This window comes from Phallusia mammillata, chromosome 6 (genome assembly GCF_965637545.1).
Source record: "Phallusia mammillata chromosome 6, kaPhaMamm4.hap1.1, whole genome shotgun sequence".
NCBI classification, from domain to species: Eukaryota; Metazoa; Chordata; class Ascidiacea; order Phlebobranchia; family Ascidiidae; genus Phallusia; species Phallusia mammillata.
Genome location: NC_137257.1, coordinates 9,649,973 through 9,670,505, shown reverse-complemented (window position 1 = coordinate 9,670,505; position 20,533 = coordinate 9,649,973). Strand labels below are relative to the sequence as shown.

General features: G+C 36.3%; 1 protein-coding gene across 4 annotated transcripts in view; it reads right to left on the bottom strand.

Moving 5' to 3' along the window:
• Positions 1–20,240, bottom strand: part of LOC145232266 (sphingosine 1-phosphate receptor 2-like) — a 38,150-nt gene extending 17,910 nt beyond the window's left edge. For 3 of the 4 annotated variants that reach the window (XM_080096841.1, XM_080096843.1, XM_080096844.1), the window contains exons 1-9: positions 20,141–20,240; positions 19,781–19,932; positions 19,390–19,567; positions 17,892–18,033; positions 14,508–14,657; positions 13,456–13,609; positions 12,968–13,099; positions 10,762–10,970; positions 4,950–5,094 (exon numbers count right to left, since the gene is read on the bottom strand). In XM_080096841.1, coding sequence (XP_079952967.1) covers positions 4,950–5,094; positions 10,762–10,970; positions 12,968–13,099; positions 13,456–13,609; positions 14,508–14,657; positions 17,892–18,033; positions 19,390–19,567; positions 19,781–19,915 — 1,245 coding nt within the window. In that variant the 5' untranslated portion in view covers positions 19,916–19,932; positions 20,141–20,240. The remainder of the gene's footprint in view (positions 1–4,949; positions 5,095–10,761; positions 10,971–12,967; positions 13,100–13,455; positions 13,610–14,507; positions 14,658–17,891; positions 18,034–19,389; positions 19,568–19,780; positions 19,933–20,140) is intronic. The other variant, XM_080096842.1, reaches the window with a different exon arrangement.
• Positions 20,241–20,533: the final 293 nt, after the last annotated feature.

Sequence of the window (20,533 nt, the reverse complement as noted above, 5' to 3'; positions counted from 1 at the left end):
GAATCGAAAAGCGGGCATAACACTAGAATGGTGGCTTTCTGATATACTACCATTTTATATATTCTATACGATATTTACCAATTTACTACACATCATTTGATCTACACATATGATTGTTTTTGTAAACAAAAACGAATGGGTCCCCACACGCGTGTTTGTACGGATTTACGGTAAACAAATGTTGCGGTGATTTTTAGATTTTTAAGGACACATTTTTAGAATGCATTAACCCAACAATAAAAAAAATTTTGTTCGTATTCTTTTTGCACTATTATTGTCATATAATTACAAAAACTTTAAAAAAGAACAAAAAAAATAATTTCAATTGATTCTCTTGCTTTGACCCAGATATTGTGGTCCAAGGTCAGGTTTCAAACACATTTTTTTTCTAGAAAGCTGTAACAGTTGTGTTACAGACACTTTAAATTAAAAAGCAATTTGCTACAAGTGTATACATAACAAATTGTTTTTCATTTAACTTTGTTTCGCAAAACGAGTACCATTGACCTGTAGTAACCTCTCAGGGTGCACACGCCAAAGGACTGTTTGACCTTTTGACACCGTTTTCAATAGCACGCAGTCCTTGGTGTTCAACAACACCGTTTAACCTAATTTATACATGCCTTGAGTATTGATTCCTAAATCGATTGCAAAAAACGCTACGTTATGACGAAAGAAAGTTCTGAACTGTGTTAGTGATACCTACTAGTTGACCTTAAGTAACCCGTGGTCATGCGGCGGCCAACCTGACAACGAGCTTTTGAAAAAACATTTATCTTGCAAAAATGTCAAGTTTATTTTTTCATCTTTATTTTTATTAACAAAGTTTTGCTTGACATATACGAAACCGAAGCACGCTTATTAGGTTTAAATCACGTCATAGGTGTGAAACCTTTGCCAAAACTGAAAATGTGAGTGATAACTTAATAAAACGAAATAGCATTGCTGTGCAAAACAGCTGATTTCTAATCACTGAAACGACGTCTCGTAAAACGTCTGTCCGACGTCAAGCTGAGCCCTCCTGCTATCGTAAACCAGTGAGTTACTCTCTTGGGACTTCTGCCTACAGTGTCTTTCTTGACCAAACGAGCGTTAGACACATTTACGTTTCAGGGGCCTGTGGGTGAACCGCTGGGTCAATCGGGGTCAAACTTCAGGTGGACCAAGTTTGGATTAATATCTAACATATGTCCAAATTTCAATAAATTTAAAGCACTCTTTCTTTACCAAACCAGCGTTACAAACCAGCGTTAAAAATTTTACGTTTCGGGGACCTGTGGGTGAACCGCTGGGTAATTTGGGGTCAAACTTCAGGTGGACCAAGTTTGGATTAATATCTAACATATGTCCGAATTTCAATAAATTTAAAGCACTCTTTCTTTACCAAACGAGCGTTACAAACCAGCGTTAGACAGAAAAAAGAAAAAAGAAAAAAAGAAAAAAGAAAAAAGAAAAAAGAAAAAAGAAAACTGGAAGGGTGGCTTAGCACATATTGCCATTGCACATACACTGTGACCTATTTCTTAACATATATTTACATCCGACACTTATTTTATATTGGGTCCCATATCAGTCACTGTCTTTTATAACCTTAGTTGTTTCTGCAAGCAGAAACTCATGGGTCCCCACACATGCAAAGTTGTAAATAATGCATTTCAAAAGATAACATTGAGAAAGTTTGGCATTGTAACGTCAAACACAGTGATCGGTACTGTGCACAAATAAATATGCTATATGGAGTACAAACTATTTAAATTTATTCCATTCATACATTTATTAAGGTTTTTCTCTTTTATGGCTATCTGAGAAAAAAGTGTTAAATAGTGACAAAACAGGCCAAAACACAAAAATCAGCTGCTATTAATGGTGAATTGCACTTGACTGTAGGGGGTCTAGTGGAGTAAATAATAGGTACTACAGAGTTTAACACAACAACCAACACCAACAAATGGTACACTCTACAAACTGTCCAAGTTTCAATTAATTCATACATTGTTTAAAAAATAAACCATTTTGGGGGGCTAGTGGGGTAAATGTCGGGGCAACAGGGTTAAATACAACGTTCTACACCTATAAATGGCACACTCTGCAAGCTATGTAAATTTCATTCAACTCTGACATTGTTTACAAAATGGACCCATTTTGGGGGGCTAGTGGGGTTAATGTTGGGACGACAGGGTTAAACATAACAAACAACAACCATAAATAGCACACTCTATAAGCTGTGCAAATTTTATTAAATTCGGACAATGTTTTAAAAATTCACCCTTTTTAGGGGGCTAGAGGGGTAAATATTGGGGTTACAGGGTTAAACACAACAATTGACACCCATAAATGACAAATTCTGCAAGCTTTTTAAATTTCACTAAATTCCGAGACCGTTTAAAAAACTCACCCATTTTAGGGGGTCAGTGGGGTAACTGATGGGGTTTAACACTCAAAAGTATAAAATATGAAACCACAATGACCCATCTAACAGTCATGTAAAATGTTATCCAAATCCAACAATGTTTAAAATTCTGACCACTAGAGATCTTATTAGCAACGTTCCTCAACGCTTCTGACGTCATCAGGCTGTTAGTGCCCCTCTGACTGGGCATGTGTGAAAACGTCCACCAAGTTATGCACAAACACAAGTACCACGTGTACTGGTGCCTTTATTATACCATTACACCACACAAATCTTTCGTTTGTGGTGCGCAGCAACATACAAAAACGTTTTACATTTTGGGGTCTAGCGGGGTAAATACTGGGGTTATCAAGTCAAACGAAACAGAGGACACATCTACATGACCATATCTACCATCTGTGAAAGTTTCATCCAAATCCATCAACGATTTGATGCCAAAAGTGCATGGACAAACTTCGGCGGAAAAAAGAAAAAAAAAGAAAAAAAAAAAAACTGAGTGACATTAATATGCGTCCCCTTCAGGGAAGGGGACCCATAAAAAGAAAAAAAAATACGGACAAAAACAATATGTGTCCCCTTCAGGGATAAATATAATCATAGTACACCAGGCTTATTAAACGCATTATACCGAAGCAAGTCTGGGTATGTCGTGATCGCTAGTTATCTACGGGTATGTCGTGATCGCTAGTCTGCATGAAAAGCTAAAAGCTGATCCTATTTATGATTGTATGTCCATCTTAGATAATAATAATAACGTACGGAAAAATCACAATCATATAAGCTACACAGTTTGCAAAACAGCACCAGACTAATGCACCAATATTTACTTAAATATTAGTGAATTAGTAACCACATTAAAGTCTTTAAGCGGAAAACAACATACGTCAATCAGACACTGATCCACTTACGGGAAATGAAAACAGATTGGAGAAGGATGGACGATTATGACATACACCATGGCCTTTGGCATTCGACGAACCGCTGTATACTGAATATTGCAATGTCAACATTTTTCGATAAGACACTACATAACGTTGCTTCAATGAACGACAACATGCGTTTTTGTTTTCGCAAAACTATATAGCACACTTTAAAAGGTTTTCGATATTAAAGCACACAAATCCAATTACTAAATATAGCGTGCATGTTTTCATTGCAGAATCTTGTTTTCACTTTTTAACCACAGTAATTAAAAGCAGCAACTACAACAAATGATCAGAGGTGAAATATAATTGCTTGCGTTGAAAAAGTTTGGTTGAATCGAGAGGTTGCAACGAATTTTGTCACTAGATTCGTTAACCCGTGTATTCCGAATGAATTTGGAATTATGTTCGAAAGCTTCGTTAAAACACGTTTCATCATTGATGGAAATATGACAAAAACTAATTTTAATACAGCACAAAAACCCAACTAACCAACCACAAGTTGACGTTTAACCTAGTTTTCTGACTGTTTATAAGTTTCAAGCTGTTTTTTTCCGCTCTGGGACACAACCCGTTAAGCACTATGTCCCGATTAAACCCATTATATGTCGCTAACGTGACTCTAACGGGTTTAAATTTCACCAATCGATACATCAGGGACAGCATGCGGGAACTAGGCTGACAGAGTCAAAGTCGTCCAGCCGGAATTTGATTTAAAATCGTTTAGATAAATGAACCCACTGACTGTGAAGGAATTGTCACTCTATCTTACAGGATTCTAACTAATTGTTACAAAATAATAAACACAAACGATTTTGTTCCATGGTGAACGAAAAAACATATTTGTTTGTATACACTGTCCATGCGACCCAAAGTCTATGTTTTGTGTGCAGAATTGGTGTTTGGTACCAAAATAACCTGAAGCGCTAGAATTGGCTTCCTCCACAGAGGGAGTCAGCGAGCAATATTGACCGATAGTTAACTTTCCGACTGGTAACAATTCGGGTTACTCCAGGTCAGAAAACAACAAACTCGGGTGCATTAAATATTTACCAACATGGGCCTTAGGTCCTTCCATGTTGTTTTTCTATATCTTGGTTAATAAACTAAGTAGCTTAATTGAATAAAAAGTAGCTTAAAAAAGTGAATAAAGACAAATCAAAAGACATTTTTTACGGTTTGGATTAACACTTCAGGAGTGACCAACACAGCCAAGGAAGTGGCTATTAATTTGAGCACTAATGAAACCAATATTGACATTTTGATCTGAAACAAAACTATAGCCCCCCAAAAAACTGAAATTCGATCTGCAATATTAATTTGCTGAATGCAAAATTGACACCGCTAAATAAACTAAATTTTAATTGGTCAACACTCTTTTTTTTCGTTGTTACAGGCTAACATGTAAAAAAGCCTGGCTTGCTAAACTAAAGCACCGTGCGGCAACACGAAGCAAAAATGATTCTTTTTAAACTTTAGGCTATAAAACATTAGTGGCATCTCAAGAAGCTTAATTTTGTTGTGTATGTGCAAGATTGTTAATACAAAATCGTAACAAAGTAAAAGGAACAACAATGGTAAATTCCCTCAAATTGAGGTCGACAATTATTTTTTACCTTTACCTGTGACATCGGGGTCGAATTATTGCTGATGTCAGAAAGGTTTGAGGCAAAAGCCGATCTTCCACAGTATGGAAACCTACTTTTCTGTGGAGCATGTTCATGCGCTTCTGTGCTTATCAAATCCGAGTTGATATCTCCCCTGCGGCAAAAAAGTGTCACATGGTTAGATTTGGACCTGGCTCTTTGGACTTGACTAAAGTTCGCATGGGAACTCTTTATTTACTTAAACTTTACTGATATACAGTCAGTGGAACAAAAACATGTAAAAGTGTATAAAAAACAGTGCTTACTTTCGGCGGAAAATTACCGGAAAAACAAGCCCAAAGGTCGCAATTCGATGATGAGTATTTGTAACTACGCTATGTTTCAATTAGTTCACGTTTCAACACACAAAAATTTGAAAATTGCTTATTGGTAAACCAAAGAGAGATTAAAAAGTATCATATTTTCAAAAAGGAGAGACAAAAACGGGCATTTTGGTCCAAAATAGTTTTTGATTAGGGCTTTAAGGAAATAGAGTTCATATCATGGTTGGTTGTTAGGGAAAAAAATAGTTTTTTGAAGCAGGTGTGTTGGGAACAGCGCATATACAGAACCACAAATTAACAAAGGGGTCATTCCATGTCAACTGCCCAGGCCATATAACCCACCCCCTCAGATTTTTATCAAATTTCATATGTCCATGCAGCTAGTTACACTGATTTCAACAAAAAAAAAATTTTGAAATCTATCAATGTTTCACGAAGTTATGACGTTTTGAAAATATGTCAAATATGTGATCACTGCAGCGACGCGCATCAATGCTTTTTGATAATACTGTGTTTAAAATGTCATATTTCTTTCTAATTTGTATATTGTGGTCATTTTAGTAGGTTAGGTGAACCTTTAGGACATTCTCAATCACCTCATTACAGTTTTTCATGTTTTTGAAATATGGGTCAGTAATTAAAGGGGGTTCAGTTTGGGGGTATGCAAATGTGCATTCATGCGTAACGACAACTTTAAAAGCTCATATCTTGAAGAGCACACTAGCTAGAAAGTTAAGTAATGGCTCAAATGAAAGCTCTTGCTGAGTACTTTCCTTGTTCTTAATTTTATGATGCTTCTCTGTAATTTGTTTAAAGGAGGGTCATAATAAAACACAGGTTCATTTTTCGGATATTTTTGTGATACTGCGTCTATTATCTATACTTTATGTGCCCTAATTTGTTTTTAAAAGTTGTTAAGATGCAAAAGTGTAGTGCAGGTGTCTCACTGGATACTGAATGCCACAAAAAGACATATCCAACACAAAAACTAGGTATTTAACCAATTGACTTTCTAACAGATGAAGAGCAAGTGCTTCTGAATATTCGAGTTGCTGCTGATAAGGGTAATGAATGTTGTTTGAAGAACGTATGTATTTTCCACAGGTACAATTACATTGGTCGGTACCCTTTCTTGCAGAAGAAGTTTTGTGATCCTTTTCAAGTTCACAGTTAACCAGTCAAAAATCGTAATATACGTCCACTCACTTGGGAATGTTACCAAAATATAAAAATTGTAATTTAAATATTGTACCAGAAAAAAAGGTGTGTGCCAAATGCAGTACAAGACTTAAAGAAACTATCCTTCAAAATGTATCATCAAATGAAGAAGCTTCGAGTTCGACTGACAGTGAAATATGTAACATTGCATCTACTGTTAAAGCAAACGCATCTTTCAGCAAGCTTAATGAAAGTTTACAGAGCGTTGAGGTGATTACCTGTGAAGTTGCATAGTGTGCCTTCAAGCAGTAACATTTTCTATGGGCAAAGAAAATTATGTCAAATTCATGATACCCTTCATGCAAAGATGTCCAATTTTTTTAATGTCAGTGACGTAGACCTATAGCAAGACCAACCTGACACTAAAGACGAAGACAAAATGAAAATAAAATCTTTTGACAACATTATCTCTAAAATGAAAAAAAATTAGGAACAGTGACAGTACGATAGCAGAAAAATACAAGTCCCCACAATGATACCCAAGCAACTGGTCAAGAGAAAAGACTACCTCAAAAGGGAAAATCACACCTTTTCACGGTACAATGTTTAAATTGTAATTTTTATATTTTTGGTAATATTCCCAAGTGATAGGACGTATATTAAGATTTTTGACTGGTTTACTGTGGACTCGAAAAGGATCACAACACTTCTTCTGCAAGAAAGGGTACCGACCAATGTAATTGTACCTGTGGAAAATACATATGTTCTCCAAACAACATTCATTACCCTTATCAGCAGCTACTCGAATATTCAGAAGCACTTGCTCTTCATCTGTTAGAAAGTCAATTGGTAAAATACCTTGTTTTTGTGTTGGATATGTCTTTTTGTGGCATTCAGTATCCACCTACACTAAACTTTTGCATCTTAACAACTTTTAATAACAAATTAGGGCACATAAAGTATAGATAATAGACGCAGTATCACAAAAATATCCGAAAAATGAACCTGTGTTTTATTATGACCCTCCTTTAAACAAATTACAGAGAAGCATCATAAAATTAAGAACAAGGAAAGTACTCAGCAAGAGCTTTCATTTGAGCCATTACTTAACTTTCTAGCTAGTGTGCTCTTCAAGATATGAGCTTTTAAAGTTGTCGTTATGCATGAATGCACATTCGCATACCCCCAAACTGAACCCCCCTCAATTACTGACCCATATTTCAAAAACATGAAAAACTGTAATGAGGTGATTGAGAATGTCCTAAAGGTTCACCTAACCTACCAAAATGACCACAACATACAAATTAGAAAGAAATATGACATTTTAAACACAGTATTATCAAAAAGCATTGATGCGCGTCGCTGCGTGATCACATATTTGACATATTTTCAAAATGTCATAACTTCGTGAAACATTGATAGATTTCAAAAAAATTTTTGTTGTTGAAATCAGTGCAACTAGCTGCATGGACATATGAAATTTGATAAAAATCTGAGAGGGTGGGTTACATTTTGCCATTTTTCTGGGACGTTTGACATGGAATGACCCAAAGGGAAAGGTAGCTGTGGGACCCGCGAGAATCAAATCCTAACTTTAAAGCAATCTGACTTGATAAGGTTTGAACTCATGCTGAAAACTAATCAGGGGAAACATGAATAACTTGACTGTTGATCAAATGTTGTCTGCGACGTCAAATTTCATTTCGGACATTTGACCTTAAGACTGTCCGCATGTATTTGTGGCTGAAATACCCACCCAGTAAAGCAAATAACAAAACATACATTGCTGCATACAAACTGACAAAAATATATGTTTCAAACACAAATTTTCCCTTGGAAATATACAGCAAAGGCGTCGAAGCCTATGCGTTGGGAAGAGACTACAAGGGCAGTCGAGGAAGCATCTGTCAAGACAATGATGTAATATAGGGTGGGACGTATCCTGTTAATTGCTTCCGATTGGTCGTAGTATGAGTCACGTGATAAGTGGTATCATGAATCGGTGACATATTGTCATGCATATATTGCTCGTTCGATGATTTTCATACATTGTGGGCAACAAAGAGGCATAAAATTGTACTCACAACAAACCAATCGTTACTTGGTTTGCCATACAACGTTCTATTTTCTAAGATTTGTCTTGATTGTGGCAAACAGCGTCTTAGAAAACTTGATTGCCCTTATTTCTACTAAATGTCCTTAAATGACCATATTTTTTATATTCACACCAAACAGTTGTAAAAGACCTACTCCCATTAAAAACATCATAGTAAGACATTGTTATAAGCAGCATTAGCACATTAATGTAGCTAGTTTAGCTGTGAGGTTTGGGCATATTTCTTGGCATAAATAAATATGCCTTTTTCAAAAAAATCTATTCCCAAAGGAGTATCACGATATGTCTCCTATCGTCTTTATTTGTGTGCCCATATCGATGGCAAACCCTGGCTATGATTAGGAATTCATTTATTTTACGAATAGTAATGCATTTAAAGAAAACACCAAGCAATGCTTACATAAGAGTAAGGGATTATTGGCGCAAAACGCAATTGTCCTACAGGTTTTTTTTTTTGAATTCACGCCGCTACCGCAAACAAACTGCTGGGTTTAATCAATGTCAGTCATAGCTAGATTTTTCACATGTGGTAAAACCCAAGCAATGTTAATATTCTTAACGGTGAAATATATTGGAGACTGGTTTGACGTCATGGGCGTGGGAGTCTACTGAATTTACGTCATAAAGATTTATTGGTTGGTACTACGAAAAGCCCATGAATATCACGAAAACGGCCAACGCGTTCCCATGCCATTTTCCCGAGTGCGGTTGCAAAGACGGGAAACCACCGAGGTAATGACGTCAAGACGTCGGTTTACTGTCTGCAAGAAATAGTTTAAATACTCAACCAACTGGTTCGACAGAGTAATTTGAATTCGCTAAGTCATTGTGGTGGAATCTTGCAAGGTACTTGAAGTTCACCACACATAAATACATAAACAAAAAACGTTTGGAAGACAATTTCGCTTGTTGCTTTTTGAATAAAATTTGGAAATGTTTAACAATTGCGGACAAACATTTACAAACGTGCTTTTCCACATCTTTACTTCGCAATAATACCGCCTATCTAAACATTAGCAATTGTTGCAGCAGCTAGGAGTATGAACAAAAAACAGAATAGACTAGTCTAGTGCATCCAATAAAATACAATATATGTAAAACCGAATATCATCTGTAAAACTGCAAAAAGGATATAATCTGCAAATACTAAAAAGGTCGACAAGAATGTCCTTGTTGGAACCCGCAAAAAAGCTAAAAAAATAAAACCACCTACTGTGATGGCCACGAAAAGTAAATATAGAAGCATCTTTCAAAAAACTGCGTATACAAAGTTTCAAAACCTTACGTAAAGCTTTTGACCACAGAATTGAAAATGCAAAGAACTTAATTGAGGAGTCGAGGATTAACCCGTAACAGACGTCCAAGGCTAAACAAAACACACAAAACGAGACAGGCTATTTCCAACGAGTTGGCAATTTCCCTCACGCACCGTTTTGGTGGTAAAATGGTATTAATATTTAATGTAGTAATTCCCGTGTGTGGTTTACAAACGTCACACCGTTGGTGTAACGAAATTTTGACAGAATCGGTTGTTGCGCCAACGACAAAGGCAGGTGTTAGATGAATGGTATATATTTATGACCATATTATTATCACGTCAAAATGGATTTTGGGAACGGGTATATGTCAAAAGCATTTGGCGAATGTTTTCGACACTATTTCTTCGTATATATATAATTAGGTCAGACAATTTCACAATATTTTGGAAACAGCTATAACCATAATCTTTAAAAGGAAATTTACTCGCACGTTTGGAATTAAATTTCCCATTCCACAGAACGCAAACACTGACATAAAAGTGACAGTTGTGAGCGAATTCTAATTGCAACAGGTTAAGGTTGAATTAGATGCAGGCCTGTCTGCACACTCATCACGTCTACTTTACCGGCCAAATTCGGGTATTTTTTTAAAACATGTCGAGTTTGGACTTGTACTTTCGGATTCGGGCTGAGTTCTTGCCCAAAATTTAAACCCTTACACAACTATGATACAAATACCTCACATTGAATTATAAACAAAACTGAATGCAGTATGCAGATGATTTAACAATACTCCACATTTTACAAATTACAAAATTCCAAGCCCAATTTGGCATTTGGAAAGTTTGGGTTCAGGCCTGGTTTCAGGTTCGTACTTTTGTTTTCAGGTTCCAATTTCGACCCCGGTTACAACTCTGAGAACCAAGAAACCCTCAGTAAATGGTATTCTATTTTATACCACTTACGTTTTTAGTCTGCGCGAAGCCTGGGCGTCCACATGTAGAGCAGCTCCCTTGGAACTACAGAACCGCCATCTTCTTTGTAGAGATGCGCGGATAGCTGGAATCCGCCAAATGTACAGAAAAGGGTTTGCCAAAGAGTTAAGGGACCCGATGACAAAAACGTACAGGGCGTAATCTGTTAATTTCGAGTTGTAGTGGTCCATCGTGTAGTCCTGAAAAGTGAAGTTAGAGTTAGGACCAAATGCGATTTTGACTCTTGTGCTGTGTATGGTTGCATTTAGGTCTCGGGCTAGGTTTAAGTTCACTTTGTGCATGCCCACATGGGGTGTATTGATTATGTTGAGTTTTGGTAGTCAGATGGTGCTTCTTTGGGCCTACCTGTCAAATCGATTAATTTGAACTTTTTTTAAAAAACTTGATTATAAACTAGAAGGGTGGCTTAGCACATTTTACCATAGCATATACACTACAATCTATTCTGCAAACTGTAATATATTCTCTATATTTATTTTTATTGGGTCCCATATTAGCCAACATTTTTTATAATCTTGATTTGTTTCTGCAGGCAGAAACTCATGGGTCCCCAAAACCGCAAAGTTGTAAACAGACAACCATAAGAAACGTTGCTATAAAGTCAAACACAGTAATTGGTAGTGTTACTTAAAAAAAGAAGTTATGTAAATTACAAACTGTCCAAATCTCATGCAATTGAGACATTGTTATAAGTTTGTGTGCCTAAATAGCATAAAACACTGACATCTCAAAACGGCATATTATACAAACTGTCAAAATGTATTGTTGATTAATTCACCCATTTTGGGGGGTTGGTAGGGTAAATATTAGGGCTGCAGGGTGAAACACAATATTCGACAGCTACAAATGCCAAATTCAAAAAACTATCAAAAATTCATCCAAATCGGACGTTTTATAAACAATAGGTGGCTTAAGCAGTAAATATTGGGCTACATGGTGAAACACAATAATCAATGCCCTAAAATAGCATAATGAAAAAACTGTCCAAATTGTATTCAAATCGGACATTGTTTAAAAAATCACCCATTTTAGGGGGCTAGTGGGGTAAATATTGTGGCTGCAGGGTAAAACACAACAAACGATGCCCTAAAATGGCCCAATGAACAAACTGTCCGAATTTCATGAAATTCGGACATTGTTTAAAAAATCACCCATTTTAGGGGGCTAGTGGGGTAAATATTGGGGCTACAGGGTAAAACACAACAAACGATGCCCTAAAATGGCACAATGAACAAACTGTCCAAATTTCATCCAATTCGGACATTGTTTAAAAAATCACCCATTTTAGGGGGCTAGTGGGGTAAATATTGGGGCTACAGGTTAAAACACAACAAACGATGCCCTAAAATGGCCCAATGAACAAACTGTCCGAATTTCATCTAATTCGGACATTGTTTAAAAAATCACCCATTTTAGGGGGCTAGTGGGGTAAATATTGGGGCTACAGGTTAAAACACAACAAACGATGCCCTAAAATGGCCCAATGAACAAACTGTCCGAATTTCATCCAATTCGGACATTGTTTAAAAAATCACCCATTTTAGGGGGCTAGTGGGGTAAATATTGGGGCTACAGGTTAAAACACAACAAACGATGCCCTAAAATGGCACAATGAACAAACTGTCCAAATTTCATCTAATTCGGACATTGTTTAAAAAATCACCCATTTTAGGGGGCTAGTGGGGTAAATATTGGGGCTACAGGGTAAAACACAACAAACGATGCCCTAAAATGGCCCAATGAACAAACTGTCCAAATTTCATCCAATTCGGACATTGTTCAAAATTTACCCATTTTAGGGGGCTAGTGGGGTAAACACTGGGGCTATCGAGTCAAACAAAACAAATGGCACATCTACATAACCATATCTACCATCTGTGAAAGTTTCATCCAAATCCATCAAACATTTCAGGGCAAAATGGGGTGGACAAACTTCAGGGAAGAAAAAAAAAAAAAAGAAAAAAAAAGAAAAAAAAAAAAAAAGAAATCGAGTAAAATCAAGATGTGTCCCCTTCAAGGAAGGGGACCCATAATAATAAGAACAAATCCGATTCGGAAAAAAACAACCATAGAGCTTGCATTGAGCAGATAATAACAAACCAATTTCTTGAAAGTGTTTTTACAATGAGAGCACCAGTACACAATAATCTATTTTTTGTGTGTGGTTTGTACTTACTATGCACATAATAATGCCACACGGAAGAAGGGATAACACAAATATAAGCATGATGACAACAAGAGTGCGAATAAGTCGGATATCACGATGCCTCATTCGTTGTCTGGTTGCAAGCTTATGACTTCTTCTGGCCTAGAAAACAAATCAAGATATAGGAGCAACTTACAGAAAACACGACATGACAATGTAATATCAGCAAATCGAAAAGTAACATAATTTTTATGTGCAATCGTATACCCAAATGCGGCCATCACGGCCTGTAGCCCTTCGACAATATTCTTACATGTTTGGCTTGATTATTGCGAAACTTTTAAAAAATATATTCGGGTTCGGGCCGGGTTCCGGACTTGTACTCTCGCTTGGGACACAATTTTAATCCTCACGTTATAACTATGTCACTAACAAATAAAAAACACAAACATTAGATATTTTGAGAGGCATGGGCTCGAACTACTGTGCAAAATAAAAACAGAAAACATCAATCTCACCCGTATGAAAATAAGTCCGTAAATAAGTATGGGCAGTGGCATCACGAGAAAGATATAAATAATCACTATGAGAATGTAGGATTTTGTGAAAGGAGGTATCACCTGGGAGCAAGACACAACCGGATGACAGTGGATATATTGATCCACTTGGCATCTGTAACGAGATTGAGGTTTTTACGATCGACTAAAAAAGTCAATAAGAAACCGTGGGAGATACGTTAAATGGAAATACTCGCAGGAATCTGTTTTGTATTTGCTGAACAGTAATCGCAGGTTTTGCACGATAAATTTGGCGGATTAGGTAATAAAGCGGTGTACGTTAGAATACGGCAAAATCATACCCTCCAATAGTCAGCTTTATCACTTTTTAAAACAAAACAAAAAAGGCATCTTGGTCGATCAAACACATTGTAGACAAAACGGTATTGGCCTGATCGTCTTTTGGTGGACGTACTTTTTTTAAAAAAAGTTAAACGTCGAAGAAAATTTGAAAAGCTGCCTTTAATTTGTTAGAATAAAAATCATGTTGCACTGCCAAAGAACGAAGGTTGATGAAAAATCAGACTTACACCGTTGTTTTGAATGTGGTAACATTTGCAATAAACTGGATTGTCTTTATATAAGTGTTTGTTTCTCTTTAATCAGGTCACCTTTCAGGTCTTGGTAACATGCGGTATTCAGTACCATCTAGAACAGGGGTTCTTAACCTGGGGTGCACGCACCCCCAAGGGGTGCGAGAACTGTTCCTAGGGGGTGCGGGGATGCTGAATCATTAAGGTTGGTTAGGTCCATTCTATTTAAGCAATTACAGAAGGGGGAGCGAAAATTGGTTAGTGATTTGTGAGGGGGTGCGAAAATTGGTTGGTGATTTGAAAGGGGTGCAGCAAGGAAAAAAGGTTAAGAACCAATGATCTAGAACACTTTCGCTTTTTACAACTAATAGTATGCGTGTCACAGTTTGGAAAACAGTGCTTTAAAAGGATTTCAAGTTTTGAAATAAAACTGCTCCAACGAGCGTGAAATAAACAAATAAAATGCGTTGAAATACTTACTCGCAGTTGTTCTTGCATGACCAGTCAGAAACCATGGGCGCAATTAGAAACACCGATGTAGGGAATACCCAAGCGAACGTAATTGCTACTGCAACAGTGTACTGGTTGACGTACAAACGGTGTTGTCTTCGGTGAACAACCTGCATGTACCTGCAGAAATAAACATATGTTCGCAACATATTTTAGCAGCTAAGGTCCAACTGTTAAATGCCTGCTTGATAAATAACAGGTTGGTAGGTTTGATAATATACCGGTAATACGTTATGTTATCTTTCCAAACTGGAAAACGATCATACAAGAGACAATACATTTGTAGAAATGCAATTTAAGCTTTATGTTCTAGTGCGCCAATGTTTTCCAAGGACCAAAAAATTTGAAAGAGAAAAGAAAATTGAAAAAACATACGGACAAAAACAAATGGGTCCAATTCTATGAAAACGTATCTTAACTATCACAAATTTTGCAATAGAGTTCAATAAACCTTGCGATATATTCACCAAGAAGTGAAAAAATACTACAGGAGTTCCAAATACTGCTAAATTACATGACATTTGTTTCATAAAAGATACCGCTTGGGTCATTTAACAAACGCTTGGTCTTGTTAAAATTCGAAAGCTTACGGAGAAAGACATAAAACTAGTTTGCATGCCCTGTGATGTGACACTACAAAATGCAAACCCAAGACTCTAAGTTTTTGTAATATTTAAACCGCAGTCAAATTTCCAGCTGTGTACTTTTATGTGCAGAAACAAAAACACATTTTAAAATGCCAAAACAAGTTATTTAAACAACAGCGTGCTTGGCGGTTTGTAAGCCTAGCATGAAGTTTGTAATTTCCAGCAACTTGCGTAAGTAGGCCTGACGCACGTGTACACCGCAAAGCAGCAATTGGCAATAACAAGGTGTGAAAAGCCGTAAATTGGACAAAAGTGCTCGTAAGCAGCTTAAACTTTTTCACTTGACTTGTGGCTCTATTGCCGGAAGGAAAGATCAAACATATCGACAAAAATCTGACATTTTGAATTGGTTGTCGACTTTTAGTGGTCATTACATGAATTTGACTGTAAAAGCCCTTTTTTAATGTTAAGTGCTACCAATACGCTATTAGTTTTATCGAAAAATTAATTTACGAATTCATCGGTCAATATGGGCGGTTTTACATGACCTATTATTGCATGGCTTACTGCATTTTAGAAAAGATAATATAAAAGTTTACCACTATATGTTGTGTTGCTTTTAAACTCCAACTTATATACTTTGTTCATTGTACATTTATCTCCATTTATTTTACTTCTAACCCTGTAGTTGTTGTTGTTGTTGTTTTTGCAGAAAATGATCAAGCCCACAATCGTTATCTTTCAATACTGGTTTATTATGAAGACCGCGCCCTGTAACGTTCCAATGTTGCAGCTATTTCCGACTAGGTGTATGTTCAGTGCAGCTGTGTTGCTATGTGATCGTCTCCACGAAGGGGAATAGAAAAGGTGCACCATGTAACGAGGGTATTTTAAAACATTAAATTTGAGCAAACTCGAAGGTTGTGTGTGTTTGCGAAACATGGTAAGCATATACCAGGAAAACATGCCCGTTATCTGCGAGAATACCTATACATATGGTTTATCGAATACCATCTATACTTTGAATTGTTTATCCACATACAAGACGTTTATAACCAGAAGCATTACTTGCCTATTATCCAAAGATCTCAAACAAAAACGCAACTGTTGGTTTCAAACTGCATGTAGATGGCAGAAGCTTTTTTGCCAATTTTAGTCTGAAAATTTTAGGCTCGTGCCTTTTATATTACGAATTTTTATAACTTTATGATTAAAATAAACCATTAACGCCTGTTTTGTAAATTTCGGTTGCGAAGTGAACCACTGGACCAATGAACTTATAAAAATCCAGTTGTGAAAGGCCAAGGATGCAACATAGCACCCTTAGACCTTTCTAGCCTTGTTACCTTAAAAATAGATCGGGGCGTTATTTACGGTTCGAGATAATAAATGACGTAGCTAACGAGGCTGTGCGCCTTAGGTTTCCAAATGTGACCTTAAGGACTGAGTTTGATAGGTCCTGGTCGTTTTGTATTACGTGTTAACCTAGATATATATTTTTAATATCATGTACAGTTTATTACCATTATCGCGTAAAAGCGCATCTATATTTGCAAAAGAGTAAATACCGTGAAAAATATGCTGTTTATGTTCAGTAATTGAATAAATAGCGTTAAATTTTCTGGTATTTTAGTATTTTCGTACACGGCAAGGTACAAAATACGCCATCCACCAATTACCAAAAAATTTAACCACCTAGATCTCTACATTAACAGTTACGCCACGTTTTGAGTCTAAAAAGAAATTAATTTTTGATAACCTGGCATATTATTTTTCTACAGACAATTTCAGTGAATTAGAGTGTACCTGATTGGTAGATTGCACAGGACGAAAAAACACAAACAGTTTAACCAGTTAATGCGATTAGTTGAGGCGCACTTCCTAATAAGACTTGTGTTATGGCAACTCAACAAAATTACCCGAGGCATAGCAGAGACTGGATTTTTGCAATACTTGCCTCCGGGATAAACAAGTAAATAATACAAAAACCGTCAATGCCCTTGCAAACGGGCACCAGCAATTGCGAAAAAAAGGAAATTCGGATATAAAGTACAAAGAAAAAGCACAATGTATGTCGTAGAATGGTAAAAAAGTGGCGTCATTTATAATAACGATTGTCAATATTCATTTTAGTCCGAAAGTTTCTGCATTAGGGCAGTCTGTTATATATGTACCCTACGCTTTTTCTGTTATAAATTGGAAAATGCTTTTTTGAAAAAAAATACTGATATATAGCCCTTAAAATCTTTGAAAAATCTAGGCTAAAAACAAAGCACGTTTTTCAAACACTTTCGTCGTAGGGCTCAGAATTGCTGTTGGGGCTTGAGCTCAAATGCCAATACTAACCTAATATCACACCACGTAATGAAAACCAGGGCAGTCACCTACGTACGCAGAACGAGGTGATTGACAAAGGCTCTTCAATTGCGGTTACGACGCGACCCCTGGTCGAGTTCAAGACACATTTTTAGTTAAATGCAAATTCCCTGTGTTTAGATTAATAGAAAAGAGGAGGAATATATGTGGTGGTTTTTGCGACCAATATGCCTTTCAACAATCTAACGTTTGTCTTAAGGTTTGTCCTTCGTTTAATTTTAGCACTCAATTGCGTACGGTCTTATAGAAAACCAAATACACTTGCTTTAAACGCAAAACGACTATAAACTCTAGGAGACAAGGTATAAAACATAAAATGTACCAAACATCAACTCCATGATTTTTGATAGTTGTTAATGACCATGAGTGCTTTGCAAGTTAAGTGCAGTACCTGTCAATGGCCAGAAGAAGTATACCGAAAACCGAAGCACATGCGCTGGTCACCCAAACTCCATTTACGAACGACAAAGTGTCCAGAGTGTTATGGATGTTGAAAAGCGCAGCAAGGCAGTAGTTCCATAGTAGCATGACACCTGAAGAAGGCAAAGACACCGACCATCAACGTAAGGTACACAATGATATTCCCTGGTATGTTTGCTAAGGCCACACTTAACAAAGACGTTAAACGATATATTGCGCCTTAACAGGTCTTAAAATTGAGCACTAAACAAATACATCGATCAAATGATTTTGGAAAAGCACACGTGGCAATTAAGTGGCAGATTTGACGCTCTATAAATTACTATGGCAAAAAAAACTATTAAAATTTTAGACTTGTTAGTTTGTGGTAGCGTTAGACACACAAAAAAACGTCAAAATCGTGTTTGCCAACCCCTTTTTGAACATATAACCATTGCCAACCAACAGACAAATTGAACTAAAATATAATTTATTGCATCTGGCAAATTTCCATTAAAAACAAATGTCACAATAGTTTAAATTGTTTAATACAGACTTTTATGCCTTTAACAACAGTTGACAAATAAATAACATTTAAACAAACACAAAACATTGTTTTACACAACAAGCCTGGGAAGTAGCATTGGGTGGCAAAATACTGCTGATGCAATGATGGCCTGGCAATTGCAGGAAGGGGCACACTAAACAAGTGACACAAATTGCCTTAGGTACAAAGTTTATTTTATGTCAACAAGCCCTTGGGAATACCAATTCACCTGGGACCAGATAAATCGGTCACACACCATCCCACAACTAACAACTGGTGGATTGTCAGGGGTTCTTAAGTTTGATAGCTTCAAATTATAAATTCCAAGGTTTTGGATTTATTGTGATTCAATAATATTTTACACAGGATGATATATTTGTTGAACATTTTTAAAAGATCTACCTTTTGCATTGGCACTGCTGCTTTAATTTGACCTTTCAATGACATTTAGTGGTGTTAAGGTATATTAGAGTTAGCATGCCAATGTTGATATGTCACTGTGTTATTGAAAGAACACCTTGTGACCACAAGATGGTCAAACATTTGAGTGGTTTTATTTCGAAATCCTCATTGTTAATAATGTAACATGGTACATATTACCATTTTTTGACAGCTGCTAAATAATATATAATTTGCACACTTTAGGAAGTAGCCTTCCCACACTCATCCTGAATGTGGCTGTTGACTCAAGTGTATAAACATTTCAGAGATTAGACATACGAGATAAGTGCACTGCAGAGAGCTTACAACAATGGCTCTTTTCTAGCAACAAGCTTGCCCAAGCATCACTGGCAAGTCAATAATAGCCCCTCAATTTCGCTAGCAATTTTGCTAAATGTGTGCAACAAACTAAGAAACACATCAAATCCACAAACCAAATAATTATAAATGGATTAATAGATTCTTTTTGAGGTTGAAAATGTAGCAAAAGAAAGTGACTTACCAATGCAGAAGTCAGACACACTGAGGTGGATAATAAACCAGTACATTGGTCTGAAAAAGCGAGCACTTCCAAAAACAATTGACTGAATGACAAGGGCATTGCCGATTATGATGCCACCTGATACAAGCCCTGCTGTGATAATCAATGGAACATAGTCTAATGGTTCGCAATATTCCAACTAAAAGTAAAAAGTTTTGAGTTTACGCATCCAACACTTTCGGTATTTGGTGTTTAATGTAAATCATGTATGTATCACTTTAATAAAAGTTTATAGAGAAAACTCTGCATCTATACACATATAACATCATTTAACCAGTAATGCATATGCTTGTAAGTCCATAACTTCCTCAGAAAGCTTTAAAAATATAAATAAAATATACAAAAAACTTACAGGTCTTTCGGTCGCATTTACAATTGGCGACAGCATGTTAGAATTATTTCCTGATATGTCCATTGTGGCAAGATAGTCACTCCTGTTTGGTGATGGATTGCCTAATATGTCCCAATCTTTTGGTGATGTGTTCATTGCACAAACATTGCAAGCTGTCAAAGTAATTCACAGTTATAACTCAAGTTTTGCACTAAAATATTTGTGGTCATTAATTGATATTATTTTGTAACTTTCTGTTGTTGTCAAATAAGTTTATTACTGTAATATACTAACATGGTTTTTGCAGTGGACAGCAAGATTTATATGTATACATGTTTATGTTGAAATCAAGCATGCAAAGAAAAATTATTGCATACTTACATATTTTATTGTAAGGTGCAACTGTTATGGTTCATAAAACAAACTCTGATGAAGCATTTTAACTTTATTATCAAACACTCATTTTGATATGCGAGGCACAAAATCTGCACAGAAATGAACAATACACATTTTGATCAGATTTGTAACCAATATTCAATTTTACACATACACCTTGTGATGTTTACATTCAATTTAGCTAATGTTTAACAGCATCTGCGTTTTCTCAAAAAGCAGATAAATTCTCCGCTAAAGTGTACATACTTCAAGAAAATACAAAGAATTTGCACAAATTACTTTAATTCTGCCATATCGCACTCGCACTGAAATATGACATCTATCTAATTTCAAAAATATAAATGTGACTTAATTTGACTTAAAACTATATGCATGTTT